This window comes from Perissodus microlepis, chromosome 2 (genome assembly GCF_051167445.1).
Source record: "Perissodus microlepis isolate ML-2025 ecotype Zambia chromosome 2, ASM5116744v1, whole genome shotgun sequence".
NCBI lineage: Eukaryota > Metazoa > Chordata > Actinopteri > Cichliformes > Cichlidae > Perissodus > Perissodus microlepis.
In genome coordinates, this window is record NC_140462.1 from 9,648,548 (window position 1) to 9,664,298 (window position 15,751).

General features: G+C 39.8%; 3 protein-coding genes across 4 annotated transcripts; 1 reads left to right on the top strand and 2 right to left on the bottom strand.

Annotated features, from left to right (window-relative positions):
• Positions 1–188: 188 nt before the first annotated feature.
• Positions 189–4,422, top strand: phykpl (5-phosphohydroxy-L-lysine phospho-lyase). Its single transcript, XM_084944543.1, has 13 exons — positions 189–494; positions 590–708; positions 839–998; positions 1,081–1,155; positions 1,240–1,327; positions 1,420–1,536; positions 1,656–1,738; positions 1,828–2,053; positions 2,300–2,454; positions 2,855–2,944; positions 3,062–3,195; positions 3,295–3,339; positions 3,683–4,422. The coding sequence occupies exons 1-12, from the start codon at positions 436–438 to the stop codon at positions 3,336–3,338; spliced, it is 1,350 nt and encodes a 449-aa protein (XP_084800669.1). The 5' UTR covers positions 189–435; the 3' UTR covers position 3,339; positions 3,683–4,422.
• Positions 4,204–8,028, bottom strand: hnrnpaba (heterogeneous nuclear ribonucleoprotein A/Ba). The gene is made up of 9 exons (XM_084944604.1): positions 7,922–8,028; positions 7,173–7,411; positions 6,570–6,738; positions 6,322–6,480; positions 6,101–6,232; positions 5,914–6,004; positions 5,653–5,808; positions 5,458–5,543; positions 4,204–5,000 (listed from the first exon to the last, which is right to left on the bottom strand). Exons 2-8 carry the CDS (start codon positions 7,394–7,396, stop codon positions 5,473–5,475), a joined length of 1,002 nt encoding a protein of 333 aa, XP_084800730.1. The 5' UTR covers positions 7,397–7,411; positions 7,922–8,028; the 3' UTR covers positions 4,204–5,000; positions 5,458–5,472.
• A 2,259-nt stretch (positions 8,029–10,287) lies between these two features.
• nme5 (NME/NM23 family member 5) lies at positions 10,288–15,724 on the bottom strand. 2 transcript variants are annotated; one of them, XM_084944629.1, is made up of 6 exons: positions 14,493–15,724; positions 14,191–14,329; positions 12,846–13,051; positions 11,316–11,416; positions 11,087–11,205; positions 10,288–10,991 (listed from the first exon to the last, which is right to left on the bottom strand). In XM_084944629.1, exons 2-6 carry the CDS (start codon positions 14,314–14,316, stop codon positions 10,908–10,910), a joined length of 636 nt encoding a protein of 211 aa, XP_084800755.1. In that variant the 5' UTR covers positions 14,317–14,329; positions 14,493–15,724; the 3' UTR covers positions 10,288–10,907. The 2 variants fall into 2 exon arrangements, with proteins under 2 accessions (XP_084800755.1, XP_084800765.1); XM_084944639.1 differs by lacking the exon at positions 14,493–15,724 and having other exon boundaries at positions 14,191–14,476.
• Positions 15,725–15,751: the final 27 nt, after the last annotated feature.

Genomic DNA, 15,751 nt, shown 5'->3' on the forward strand with positions numbered 1-15,751 from the left:
CGTTTACTATTGTTTTTTTCTGTTGTTTTGGAGGAAATTAAACTAAACTCACAGCAAAACACATTGCAATTATTTTACGAGCTTCTGTCACTTTGACCGTCCCACAGTGACACCGTTCTGGTTAAAGCGAGAGCGTAATTTCAAATCTTCCTGTCTAACAATAAAGGCAAATGTATTTTATAATATAGATCGAATTATAAAATACTTATTAAATTTAGATACCCTACCTTACCTGTGACAGGGGAAAAGAAAAGTTAAAACTACAAAGTGTTTGAACTTAGTGGGAAGTGAACTCAGGTCTGCCACCGACGCATGCGTATTGGGTCAGTTAGCGAAACTGTTTTTCACAAGTTTCTAGCTGTTATAGTTTATGGCATTGTGTTTGTGTCTGTATTTGGTATACGCTAAATTAAAAGAGCCAGAGATTAAGTTGTCATGGCGCAAGAAAAATTTCGGAAAGAAGAAACTCTTGCAATGAGGAATAAGCTAATCGGGTATGTAAGATGAAACTTGGTGTTTTCTTGACGCTTGCTCACAGGCTTATTGTGCATATAGTGCAAATGACACGTATTGATTTCTTTGATTACAGACAGTCATGTAGACTGTTTTATTCAGAAGACCCAGTGAAAATAGTAAGAGCACGAGGACAGTATCTATTTGACGAAAATGGCAAACGCTATTTGGACTGTATCAGTAACGTCCAACATGGTAAAAACATTATCACCCAGTCTGAAGTCCGTCTTTTCTAACCAATTAAAAAAAATACAGTACATTCTGCCACCTAGTGGCAAGACGTTTTAACGCCCTTACTGACATGTTGTATGTATGTTTTCTAAAGTGGGTCATTGTCACCCCGCCATCACAAAGGCTGCAGCAGCTCAAATGGACGTCCTGAACACAAATTCAAGATTCCTGCATGACAACATAGTCCTGTATGCTGACCGCCTGGCTGCTACCCTCCCCCAGAAACTGTGTGTCTTCTACTTTGTTAACTCTGGGTGAGTATTCTGTTGCACGCTCATACTCCTAAAAAAAAAAAGCATTCTCTAAAGTACAATTACATCTTTTTTTTCCTTATAGTTCAGAGGCCAACGATCTTGCCCTACGCTTGGCACGTCAGTACACCCAACATGAAGATGTCGTAGTTCTTGACCAGTAAGTATTTTGCTCCACTGCAGCCCTTTCAACCCTGCAATTACACGTGCTTTTCAGTTATAATGAGCTCTCCTTCTACACTAGTGCATACCATGGGCATCTAATGTCTCTCATCGACATTAGCCCTTACAAGTTCCGGAAACTGGCGGGACAGAAAGAATGGGTTCATGTGGTGTGTAAATTTAGAAACCTATTATCAAAAAAACTGCTACCCAGCACTAGACTCCTGCTTATCTCAAAGAACATGTTCTTTCATCCTCCCAGGCACCTCTACCAGACACATACAGAGGCATATACAGAGAAGATCACCCCAACCCAGGCCAAGCATATGCTGATACAGTAAAAGACCTTATCGAGGATGTTCACAAAAAAGGCCGTAAGGTACACTATAACCCAGTTCCATGCAGGCTCAATAAAACCTCTACTACACACGCTCAGAACAGTGCTAATAATAAGCACATTACATTTATAGTGCATATTTATTATCTTTTTTTCTTTAGATCTCAGCCTTCTTTGCTGAATCCCTGCCTAGTGTTGGTGGACAAATAATCTTGCCCCAAGGATACTTTCCTAAAGTTGCAGAGTGAGTAATTCTTCAGTTATCTGGTTGTTTTTGCTCAGCTGGTTGTACAACAATGAAAGTGTGGTGCCTCCTCCTGGTATTCTCCACAGATATGTGCGCTCAGCTGGTGGCGTGTTTGTGGCAGATGAAGTGCAGACAGGTTTTGGGCGTGTGGGACATCATTTCTGGGCTTTTCAGCTTCAGGGAGACGATTTCTGCCCAGACATTGTGACCATGGGCAAACCAATGGGCAATGGGCATCCCCTGTCATGCGTAGCAACCACTGCAGAGATAGCTGGAGCTTTTACAGCCAACGGAGTGGAGTACTTCAATACGGTGACTATACAGAAACCTTAATGTAGCATAAATTAATGCCCGATCTCTACACAAAACCGGGTATTTGATAATAATAGCTATTTTACCATTAATATTCAAATGACATTAAGAGAGAAATAAGAGTCATTTTAAGACTTAAAACGTACATTTCACTCACAGTTCCTGTGTTACTTTTAAATATAATGCTTTTCTCAAGATGCATATTCTCAAGATAAATCGCTTATTTTACTCTCCAACTTCATGCAGTTCGGCGGGACTCCAGTTTCATGTGCAGTTGGCCTAGCAGTCCTTGATGTGATCGTGGAGGAAGACTTAAGAGGAAATGCTGTGAGGGTCGGAGCCCACCTTAAAGATTTGCTCACAAAACTGAAAGCACGACATGAAATAATTGGAGATGTCAGGTAAGGATGCTACGTCAGCGGTATCCTGCAGTTCATAGCACTTAAAAAATAACTAATTGAGCTGCCATATAATGAAGTCCAGTGACTACTAATTAAAGCTTGTTTACAGTGCCTTGTTGACATCTCACTTTTATTTGCAGGTGTGGTGTTTTGATCTTACTTAATCTAGAATGTTCAATTATTCAAATGTATAGAAATTGTCCTCCATACCCTATTATACATATATTTGGTAGTGTTTACTTTGCAGTATAAAAAGCTAGATATAAATGACAAAAATCTCAGATTTTCAGACATGGACTGCAAACCGCTGCAAACGTGAATACTTAACATGTAAATATATTTGACAAGTATGCTAATTCTTTCGTAATTCCAATAAAAGGCCATGTCTTTATTTCTGTAGAGGTGTTGGACTATTTTTGGGAATTGAGCTGGTGACTGACAGAGAGAAGAAGACTCCTGCCACAGAAGCTGCAGCGCATGTGGTCAAGAGGTGAGGGACTGCAGTGCAACATATTAGTTATCAGTTAGTTTTTACATTTTATGTTTTTTTTAAAAAGCTTACTCCCCAGTGCTGTTCTGTGATTGGAGTTTGTCCTTTTTATATCAGGTTGAAGGAGGAGGATCAAATATGTGTCAGTACTGATGGCCCATGGGACAACGTCTTGAAGTTTAAGCCTCCCATGTGCTTCGGCATGGAGAATGCAGAGCTGGTGGTGCAATGTATTGATCGCATCCTTACAGGTTAGCTGACTAACATTGTAAACAAGGTTATATGCATGCTATCTACTCACTCCATAAAAACCTCAACACCAAAATATAACCATTTCATTTTTTTCACAGACATGAAAGCCAGTGACCTCAAACTGGAAAAGGAAGACATCTAAGGTTTGTCAAACCTGTAGAAAACATTTTAATTGCATCAGACAGAGTCAGGTGGTCACATTCATAATATTTAGAGGTAGAGATTAAAATCTGTTCTTGAGGCTCCAGTAGACCAAACAGCTTCACAGAACATGTTGCCTCTTCCACTCAACACAGACTACTGTGGGGGTTCACTTTAGAGAAGTTGGACTTCTATCTGGAAATTAATAATTCAGAGAATATCAAAGCGGTGACAGTGAACTTTAAATAACGGTACTGCTGGATCAGCGTCATCATTCGTTTCAAACTATGCCCATTTAAAGTGAAATATCAATGCAAACGTTTTAATCATTCTCATTTTCAACAGATCATACCAGTCACCTCTCTGATGACACCCCACAGACTGGAGATAAACACTACAAGCCACAACATATCATTGCCACCTGGGTAATGTAGTCTACCAGAAGATGACATTTTGAAATTCCACACTTTTGTAATACAAAAGAAATAAATTAAAGAAAATATTGACAAATAAACTTTACTGTAATCCTGGTTCTTGTATCGTTTTTCTGCTGACAGCAGTTCACATAATCAGCTGTGACTTAACACCGATTGGCAACATGTTCTTAATACACAGCATGGTAGAGTTAAGCACTTACCAGACAACTATAACTCCCGGACACATTCACAAAAATTGCTCAAGTATTGCAGTTTAACATCTAGTGGGGTGGGTATGACACTCAGCAGGTTATCCTGCAGGTAGTGAAGCCCTCTCCCACAGCTTCCCGTGGAGATGTTAACATTACTTGAGACGAAACAAGCAAGCCAGTTAACAGTACAAAAACATTTAACGTTAACTTTACAAATAATAACAGAAAGATCCATGTGTAATATAAACCAAAAGTTTATTTCTACCAATTTGCCAAAGACACTAGAGGAATGAATTTCCAGTGAGAGAGGGAATACCCTCTTACATTTAACAGGCTTGCGTTCAGTTGAATAACACTAGTAAAGCCACTTAAAAATTGCAGACATGATGGGGGAAGAATCTCCTTAAAAGCCAAAATAACAAAAACAACAACAACAAAAAAAAACAAAAACAAATAATTGCTGGTTGTCTTTGTCTACAAGGCCTTCTGCAAATATTTATTTGACACTCTTACAAAGAACCCTTTGATTAGTATAAATCCCTTTTTCTTTTTTTCTTTTTTTCTTTTAACCTCACCCCACATCTGAAGCCATGCAACTCACATCCAACACTCAGCATGGGAGAATAACAAAATCTATAAACACCAAAACAAAATGAGGAAACCAAAAAAAAAAAAAAAAAAAAAAAAAAAAAAAAAAAAAAAAAAAGTTTTATTCGCGAGCTTTAAAAGCTCTTGCTCATCTGTAAATCCAGTAGACATGTAAAAATACAACCATACAATACATTAGATTCAAAAAGGTACCAAAAAGTACAGTAAAAATAACACTTCCATCACTGGAAATGTAAATGGACACAAAAAAAACAAAAAAACAATATAAAATAAAAAGTGGAAAAGTGACATTTGCTTCCCCAGTTCCTCACTTGATCTGTACAAATGGAGCATGAGTCCAAATTTTCTGCCAACTCCAAAGGAAAAGCCAGAGCCCATGTTCGCTGTAGTCAGACCATGGATCTCTTTTTCTTATTTACTTTAGACCTTGAGAGAAAAACACGGTGCTTAACGTTACTGAGAATAAACCAAATGCGGCATGCAGTTACACAAAGACAGACAGGTGCATGAATGAGTTTGACTGGTCAGTGATGGACAGACACACTTTTTGGACGGGGGCAGGGGCTGGGAAGGGAGGGGGACACGACCTCTAGCTGTTACACCTAGCACTTTGGTGAAAGGTGAAACAGTCCTTTATTCCCGCTTTCAACCACCACAAACTCGACGCGTACTGATCAAGCAGTCGCAGTACAGGTTCATCTAAAGATGGCCGACAGGTGGAATGAATCCATCTCTAATGATCACAGACCCCACAAGGCGGCCTACCCTAACCCCACAACAATGCTGGAATGGACTTAGAGTAGATGGAGATCTCTGGGGTCAGAAGGCACTAATGGTTACAGCTATGTTCTCATACTACCACGGATGATGCAGAAATGCATACCTGCACTATGTGTGATCAGTATGGCTTGTAGCTACTCTGGTGCCCTCCACGTCTTGGAGTTTTCCCATAGCTTGTATTGCCCTGGTCTGGAGGACAAGAGAAAAAGGGACTGAGTTCTTCTGTACAAAAAGGAGGACCAAGAAAATAAAGTTTCTCTCATTCTGTTTCTTTTCCCTGGGGCCACTTATCGCTTACTGTAATCGTAGCCACCCCCATAGCCGTAATAACCAGCAGAGTAGTCATAGCCACCATAGCCACCATATCCGTAGCCTTGCTGTCCATAACCATAGCCCTGGTTGTATCCCTGGTTCCAGTAGTTGTTGTAGCCTTGATTCCAGTTCTGGCCCTGGCCTAGAAATAACAAGTAGAAAGCTTTTGTCACAAGTCTCCAGAAACAAATTTAGGCCATGATTGAAATCAAGAGTCTTCTGAAGTGCACACAGATTTGGTGCTTACCTCCACGTCCTCGCCCACGTCCGCCGTATCCACGGGCACCATACTGCTGCTGCAGGTAGACCTCTTTGGGCTGCGCGATTTTAATTTCACACTGCAATGTCACACAAAGAGCATCATGTTAAACGTTTGCAAAAACTTATAAATCTGGCTAACTAAATTTCAGCCGGCAAACTTGCTGTGCCATTACCTTGCTACCACCGACATTGTGGTACTTCTTCTCCATGACTTTCTTCACGGAAGCCTCTTCTTTGTACGTGATGAATACGAATCCCCTCCTCTTCTCTGTCTTTGGGTCCTGTGGAAGCTCTATGGTCTCAATCTACAAACAAAGAAATCAGAGTTTTGTAGCAGCCACCTCCAATATACCCACTTAATTCCTTTAGATGCTGACAAGTGCTTCAAATGTACCTCTCCAAAGGTCCCAAAGTACTCCTCAATGACCTCCTTTGAAGTATCAGGGTTTAGTCCGCCCACAAAGATTTTCTTTACTGGATCCTTCTTCATGGCCATGGCTTTCTTGGGGTCAATCTGTCTCCCATCTAGCCTGTGCTCCTTCTGTTCAAGAACCTATTAGACAAAGAAAAACCAAACAAACATGTAAAATTGCCCACATTGTGAAAATATGCCTCACGTGTCCACATAATTACATCACTTACCTTTTCTACGCTGGCTGCGTCTTTAAACAGAATGAAACCAAAGCCTCTTGACCGGCCTGTCTGCTGGTCCATCTTGATGGTGCAGTCTGTCACCTCGCCAAATTTAGAGAAGTAGTCTTTAAGATCCTTCTTGCTTGTGTCCCAGCTGAGACCTCCAACGAACATTTTCCTGAGCACAGGAGAAGGGACACTGTTAGCAGCAGCAGCTGCAGGCACCCCCCCACAAGCTTCACACAGTAGTGGTAGTGGGTAGAACTAGGGGTATACATATACAGGCTGTCCCAAAACATCTGGTGACCCACTAATGTAGGGGAGTAGGTAGGTAGCACTTGCTTTAGCTTTTAGCCGTTAGCCATCTTTCAAGGCCGGTTTAATAAAGTGAGAAATCCCCATGGTAGAGGCACAGAAGCCACCCCGTATCTGCTGCTTTTCTAAGCAAATATATATTAGATTTAATCTTTACAGTGGCGCCCATCCCCCCTCTCCGCGCTGCACATGGCGCCAACAAAAGGCCGGTTGAACAAAGAGCCGTGGCAAACCGCTAGCGCTCATTAGGGACGCCTGCTTCCTTCACAGATTCACAGCAGGCCGCTTTAAACTCACCCGGCATCCTCCTCGCCCTTGCTGGCGTCGATCTGGCCTCCCTCCGTGCCGCCGTTTTGCGAATTGTCGTCGTCCTCGGGCCCTGCGTCCTCTCCGCAGTCATTCGCGGCGGCGCCGTCGTCGTCGTCGTTCCCCTCCTCAGTGAGGCCGGCTCCGTTAAAATCATCGTCGACTTCGTGGCCGTTTTCCGATGTTTCCATGTACTGTTGCTCTGACTCAGACATTTTGCACAATTATACCTAAGTCCCCCAACACAAACAAGATAGAGTAAGGAATTAGTGATACAGTTGTGGGGGTTATATAATGTGTCATCCTGTGCATGCCTCGCCATTTCCATGGTGCCAATACGTGCTTTTCCCACCATTTTGGCCGGCGCGATCGCGTTCCCTGCATTCAGAGAGCCCCGCTTATTACCGAGTGCCGGGAAATGGCCACAGAGTTACGTTCACTTACACATCACAGTAACCAAACTACATCTTTAGCGCATTTCTGCCAGAGGCAAAGATTAGAAAAGTTGTACACATATGTATCGCGCTGATAAACCGAGCCGGGACTATGCAACTCAAATTCGCAGTTACGTAATGCCGAGGCCGATACGGCCGCAATATCAGTCTACAGTTTTAATAACTACAAAAATTTTACCTGCACGTATCCCAAAAAATAAATAGATTACAAGAATCGCATTACTTACGTGACAATATAATAAGAAAAAAAACTAATCAGGCTAATGAAATACAGAAACGACTTACTAATCACACAACCGGAGAGCTCTCTTCAAGATGGATTCTCCCACACGACGGCAACTCGTGGTTGGTTTTCTAGAACCGGCAGGAGAAAAAAACGACCTTTTTGCGCAGAAGCCCTCTGATTGGAAAATCTCTGCTGTCATTCACGGCACCGACCAATCGCATGTGAGACTGTTTTTTTCTGTTTTTCTACAAAAGATGTTCACGCCTCGAGAACTCAGGAAGGAACTCAGAGTACCTTCAGAATGGTGTGTTCACTGCTCGGTAATTTCAGCTCCACTCAGGGAAATTGGTCTGAAAATTAACAGTGAAGTGATGCAAGTTTTCATTATTAATAAAAAAAATAAATCATAAAGTGACGCCATCAAGTTATATCCATATTTATAGAGTGTGAGATATAGGTAAAACAGCTCAGATAAAGTAACAAAACACACTGGCACAGTAATCCATTAATAATCTATTTTTCCTTATTGATTATTTAAATAGGGAAGTAGCCCTGGACCTTCACTCAGTTAAATTTTTTTGCTCTCACCTGTGAAGACTGCATTTGTGAAGGAGGCTTAGAAAACACAACAGGGCCCAAACTACAAAATCCAAACCACTGACCAGCGGTAAAAAAAATTAGAAGGTCAAACTGAAGTTTAAAGAAAAGTAAAAAGATGAGCCACCGCTGTTCTTGAACAGTTTGATGATGAGAGAAGGATTAACCTCCACCGAAGTGATGGAAAGCCCAATATATAAAGAAGGGATCTGCTTATCTGTGAAGCACAGTGGCGGTTGTGGCGTGAGAGGTTTTGGCCATCACCAGATCTTTACCCAGCTGAACATTTCAACTCATGAAGAAAAGACTGAAAGGACAAACCCTGAAAAAGGTGCTGAAAAAGAACCCTGGAGAGACATAACTAATGAAGAGACTACTAATGAACTAAAGAAATAAGAAATATGATGAAGTCTATGGGTCATAGAATTGATGTAGTTATATATATTCTATGTTTTGTTTTTTGTTTTTTAAAAAAAACACATTTAGATGCCAGTAACTGCAATAAAAAAAATGAAACTGATCTCTCTTCTCAAATTCATCTTTTGGTTTCACACTCAAATGTCTTCAGTGCACAGTAAAAGCTAATTGATTGGCTTTGAGGTTGTAATACACACAATTGTATATGTATAATCAGATACAAAAGCATTGAAGTGTGTTGACAGAACTCATAATTTTCTGTCATTCTTTTTCTAAATCCTTTTACCAGAAATATGTGTGTGATAAAAGGATATATACTTGGGTTATAATGCTTCAGTCCATTTATTTAAGAAAAAAAAATATCCTGAGCTAGTCATAAGCACTTGTGTTTACAGTATAAGCAGCTTTCTGTATACCTGGTGAGTTAGGAACAAACAGAGTCACACACTGCAGAACAAAATGTTCACAGCTGGGTAACTGCAATCATCCGTTTCCAACAATCTTAGCATATAAATGTAGGAAATGGTATTGGAAGTACCCTCTTACTGAATAAGCAGACCCAAATGCACAAATAAGTTATTATTTTCACTAATAGTGAATCAATCTGAGTGGAGCAACAGCAACAGAACTGACTCAAAATCAAATCAAATCAAATCTTAGCTGGGTTCATACAGTCGACCCAGGTTATCGGATGGATTCAGTGCAACCATGTTCACTACTTCAAAATGCACTCTTTTTAAACAGCGTCATTTGCAGACCCTATAAAATTGTTTGTCCTGTTATTTGGTGCTGCCAAATATTTACTCTGCTGTCTACTGCCTTGTCGACCAGCAGTGTTACCTGCTGGGTTGGAGATGGAGTGGCCCTTTGACATTAAACAGTCACCAATAGTATTATTGCCAATAATACTGAATACTTTCTTTCCTCCTTCCAAGTCAGATGGTGCACTGTTTTGCACGGAGGATAAAAGAAATATTTAACATGGCCACTTTTACCTAAAAGTAACTTTCATATCCTTCCAACAAAGTCAAATTCACTCACAATGAGACTTCTTTAAATATCTCAAGGTAAAAAATGACATAAGATCACACATGAGTGACTTTGAAAGTGCAGCACCAGACACACGTATTTTCCCAGCTAGGGCTAAAACCACTGCAGCTCAATGGGAAGTAGACCTAGGTTAACAATTATCAGAGGATATATGGGACATAAGTTTGAAATATATACTTTGTCACAACACTGTATGTTCAATTAGTGCCAAACCTGCTGTAAAATAGTTTAAGGAGCTGCCCAAATCAAATTATTCAAAGATTAAATTACAGAGAATATTTCCAGACCTTTCATCCCAGCGTGATAAAGTTAGGTTCATAAGTAATCGCCACCAAAGATTTAAAAACACAGACACACAAGATTCAAATTACAGTGTAGCTTTATTTCAGGGATTTAGGCAAACGTGTTGCATGACCCTTCAGGAATGACAGCCAATTGTACACGCAGTCCCCGATTTTCAGAGGCTCAAAAGTAAGTGGACAAACTAACACAACTTTTCATTGAATTGTTCTTAATGCTTAGAAAGTGCTTTGAGAGTTCAAACCTTACTACAAGCAGTAAGAAAGTGCTTTCTTTCTTTTATGAAAGCTTAATTCAACCAAGCACTTTTTCTATGCCCAAACACTTTTGTTTGCCTTTAATGAGCAAATAACCTACTCTACCTCCTGAGCCACAGCCATTTTTGATGTATTTAGTTAAAGGTTAAGAAGTTGTGTCTATATTTAAGTGATAAGAAGACTTTTAACTTTCATCCATCCATCCATCCATTTTCCTAACCCAAATTCTGGGGCTTAGGTAAGAGGTGAAGTACAACCTAGTCAGATCACCAGTCTATTGCTGATTTATGCCAGAAAGCAAACAGATGCTTACGACTGAAAATATGATTTATTTCATTATAGCGTTGAACAGATTCATTTCTCAGTCAAAAAGAAAGACATTAAACTCTGTGCTCGTTGCTCCTTTTCCCCCACTGTTTGCCTCTCATTGCTCCTCTTCCACAACGACTGCTTCACATATTTGAGGTTGGTCTGGGTTGTTTTGGATGAGCCAGTCTGCAAGCCAAATCTATCAGGAGCAAACATACAAGATACCAATCCCCATGTTCACAAAGCTCTAAACAGCTGGCTAATGAGTGAACACATGTAGCTTCTAATACTTACAATGGGGTTGAGTGGCTTGTTCATGCAGAGCTCAGTGAGCCCGCGTAGCAGAACTGGGTTTATATACCTGCTCAGGTATTCTTCATTTTCTTCTCTTGAGGGTAAGGGTTCAATTATAGCTGCATAAAAAAAAGCACATAGGTCAAAGAATGAAAAGCATCCAAAACACTTGCATATGCACAAGATCTCTATGTATAGAAGATTATGTGTGGGTGTGCAAATTACTTACAGTTTGGGAACATGAATTTGATCTCCCTTACAGCTGCTTGAAATGAATCGCTTCCATGAAGGGCATTTTGTAGCTCAGAAGTGCCATATTTTGCTCTAAGGCTGAAGAAAAGTACAGCATTCCTTTTTTGTACATCTGCGTATGAGTTTTAACAGAGCCGACCTTTAACCCATACCTTTAATAAAAGTAATATACCAAGCCTTGATGATAGGTCAGTCAAAGGCAGAGATGGGCAGTTACGCGTTACTTGTAACGCGTTACTGTAATCTGATTACTTTTTTCAAGTAACGAGTAAAGTAAGGGATTACTATTGCAAAAACGGTAATTAGATTACCGTTACTTTCCTGTAGGAACGCTGCGTTACTGCGTTACTAAAACCGTGATTTTTTTGCGAGAATGTCTCATGACAACAGCTGTGCGCAGATCAACAATGGATCATATATCGAGTGCGGGAGAGAGTATGAGCGTGCAGCGTTTAAAGCGTGGAAGCACTGACCTTACTTTAAGTTTGATTCCATAAAAAGTGACAAAAACATTAACGTCCGTTGTGCGTGGGAAGAAAACTTCTTTTTACAGCGAAAAAAAACCCCTAAACAAGCACCGAGTGCGCTACCACGTAATGGGAAATTCACAGAGAAACTGCCGTATCCTTCCACTGACCGCTGCAGCACACCTGCACCAGAGCACACCTCCGCCTACCCCACTCCTGCTTTACAGGTGAAAATAGAGCAACAGGACCGCTAGTCTTTGATTTTATTTATTTTCTGCTGTGTTTTACTTGCATCTATTTGAAAGACTGAGTGTAAACACAAAAAAAATATTTTATTTTATGTGCTGGAATGTGCAGAAAATAGGTTTAAATGTTAAACTAATTTCTTCAAGTCAGAGAATGTTGCATATAATTTAATTTTTGCTTGATGCATAAAGTTAAAAGATTAAAACTGATAAAACAAGTTAAAAAAAAAAGAGACTTTTCCATTTGATTACATTTTGTATGATGGATTATGCAGAAAAAGTAGAATTGGGCTGAAAGAGCTATCGCTTTATCACCTATTCAGGTTGTAAATCGTGTTTTTAAAAGTAACTAAGTAACTAAGTAACTAAGTAATTAATTACTTTTGAAAATAAGTAATCAGTAAAGTAACGGGATTACTTTTTTGGGGAAGTAATCAGTAATTAGTTACTGATTACTTTTTTCAAGTAACTTGACCAACACTGGTCAAAGGACACGGTGAACTAAAATTCTGAGGCTGAGATCCAGAATTACAATCAAACACTGTAAGTTATATACAAGTCAAATTTATATATAAAAAAAATGCCATGTAAATAATACATATTATTACTGTTATTCATTTGTCTGAGTCCAAGGATGGGGCAGGTTTGCAGAGAAATATTCAAGTGCTTTTACACCAAAGTGTGAGCATGCTGCACAGTATATATTGTGTAATAATGTCAGCCTTTGATTTTCTTCTATTCTATTCAAAATCTAATTACACCCCACTTTTCATTATCCCAAGGAATGACACTGACCACTCTGGATGGGTTTCTCTGGCCTTGGCACTGTTGACAGGTCCTATGATGGACTTCCAGTGGGTGATAGCATTGTCGCATGCTAGCATCAAGGCAACGATGGGGCCAGAGCTCATGAAGGCCGTCAAGCTGGGGAAGAAATGCTTTCCATACTCCTCCGCGTAGAAATCACTGCATTGCTCTGGACTTAGCAGCAGCTTCCGCTTCTAATGCAGGGATTAAATATTGGATATGGCAGAGAAAGCACATATGGTGGTGAACACAGTCATGATTTATCTCTAACCACATCAGATAGAGCAGATTAATTTCTGCAGGCTGGTATTCTGAGGCTATTTGCTATTTGCATATGCATACTTCAATTGCTTTTACCATGTGCCAAAATGGTTTGTCCTGTCGCATACTCTCACTAGTCACTTCATTAGGTACACCTGTTCAACTGCTTGTAAATGCAAATATTTAATCAGCCAATCACGTCACAGCAGCTCAATGCATTTAGGCATGTATGCATAGTCATAGATCTTCTGAAGTATAAACTGAGCATCATAATTTGGAATAAACAACACGAAAGCATGGATCCATCCTGCTGTGTATCTATGGTTCAGGATGGTGGTGGTGTAAGTGTGAGGTACATTTTCTTGGCACACTTTAGGTACCAGATGTACGATTGATTTATGACACAATATACCCATCTTCTGATGGCTGCTTCCAGCAACACAACGCGCCATGTCACAAAGCTAAAATCATCTCAAACTGGAATGTTTCCGACAACCATGCTATGAAACATTCAGGTGGTTCTGAGAGAAAAGGGGATCCAGGTTTACTAGAAATAAAGTGCCCAGTGATTGTATTATCAACTATTGTTTGTTATTATTGTTGTTAAGTTATTGTCTTCCTCCCATCACCCCCAGCCAGTTGCGTCAGATGTCTACCCCTGCCTGAGTCTGATTCTGCTAGAGGTTTCTTCTTGTTAAAAGGTAGTTTTCCCTCCCACTGTTGCCAAATGCTTGCTCAAAGAAGGACGTTTGATTGTAGGGTCTTTACCATACAGAATAAAACACCTTGAGGTTACTGCTGTTGAGATTTGACGCTATATAAAATTGAATTGCATTGGATATTAACGCCCTCTAGTGGAAAACCTTTGCGCTACTGATATCTGCAAAGGAAGCAAATCTATTACTTTTAAAAGGGGCATTTATATGAACGAAGATATCACACTTCTTATAATAGAAAATAGATAAATTATTTCCTCAAAAATCCTCAGCTGGATAGCCTTGTCCCTGACACAACAAAGTGCACCCCACAGTTCTCATCTTGTAATTTACCAACGTAAGAAACTTTAACATACCTGCAGGATGGTGAAGCCCGACTTGAGGATAATATTCTCTATCTCCGCAGCTTTGTCGATGGCATCTGGTTTAATAATGGCCAGTGTTCTTTCCACATAAATACGAAGAGGTGAACTTTCATCCATCTCCTCTCGCTCGCTAACATTAAATCAGACAAACGCTTGTAACAATTATCTTTATGACATTAATTTACTTAATATTAATAACAGCTGGCAATGAAGAGTTTGAGTAGCCTCATTATAAAAATGCTTTTTTTAAAAGCCAAATTGCGATTATTCGTTCAATTAAACCACTGACCCACCTTTTGGATGTGTATGTCTCTGTTGCTAGGATACACGTGTACGGCACCGCATGCAGGACAATTCTTACATGTACAAACTCGCGAATTCAAAGGTTCAATAAATATTTGTCCCCCTTCGTCAAAAAAGTATCAGCTTCTCTTAAATCTGTTTAGTTACATAAAATCTTGCCAAATATCTCAGGGTATAGTAAGAATCACAATAAACATGATGTGGGAGATTATGTTATAGCTCAATGAAGAAACCTTTTCGTGGATAGCTGTACTTGTATGCCCCCTTTTTGCGTGGCAATAACTATTAACAGTGTTATTCCAGCAGCAGATCTGATAATCAGACTTGTTTTCGTGACTCGCATAGATTTTGCAAACCAAAGTAATTTAAATATGGAGGACTGTCACATTGTGGCACACACTGTATAATAAGGGGGCACCTTACCAGCCTGGTTGAACTACCAGGATGACAGTGAAAATGCTTTAAAGCAACACTTAAAGATTACTAAAGTAGACATTAATGCTTTACAAAGGCCATTTAATTGACTATTTGAGGCCTTTTACTGCACATATTTAAAGTTGAGCCTCTTTGTATACAGATCACATCAAACCTTCATACTCTGTAGCATTGCTGCTCTGTGACCTGCTTCTCTCTCTTGACTCAGGGAAAAGGAACAGTAGACCTGACCCTTCATATATTTGAAATTTTATTCATAAAACAGATATAGAGATAAGAGGCTTTTATCATTCAGGAAGCATCTGTAACATGATCTGAAAAGTAACCATTAACTAAAGATATCAGACAATTGAGTAAAAGGTACAAGATCTGAGATCCACAAACTTGCACTTAAATATTATACTAGATCTCATTTGCTTCCTTCTTAAATCAGACTAATACTATTAACTTTTCAAGGGATTGCACAGGTCAGCACCCTCGTACCTTTTCAACTGGTAAATTCCTTCAAGATCATTGATGTCTGGGGACCAAATGCTCCTAGCTGTCCCAATGTCCAGATTAAAGCACAGAGGAGATTGGCCTTTGCTGTGATTGCTCCTGAAATGTGCAACAAACTCCCTCTTCACATCAGGACCTCCCCAACATTAGACACTTTCATAACCAGTTTAAAAACCCACTTTTACTCCTTGGCTTTTAAACCAGAATGAATTCTATTTTGTTTTATTTCTTACTCAAATGCTTCTTTTCTTAAATTTTGTCAATTCTATCTCTTTTGATCATCTTAAATGTACAGCCCTTTGATCAACAGTTGTTT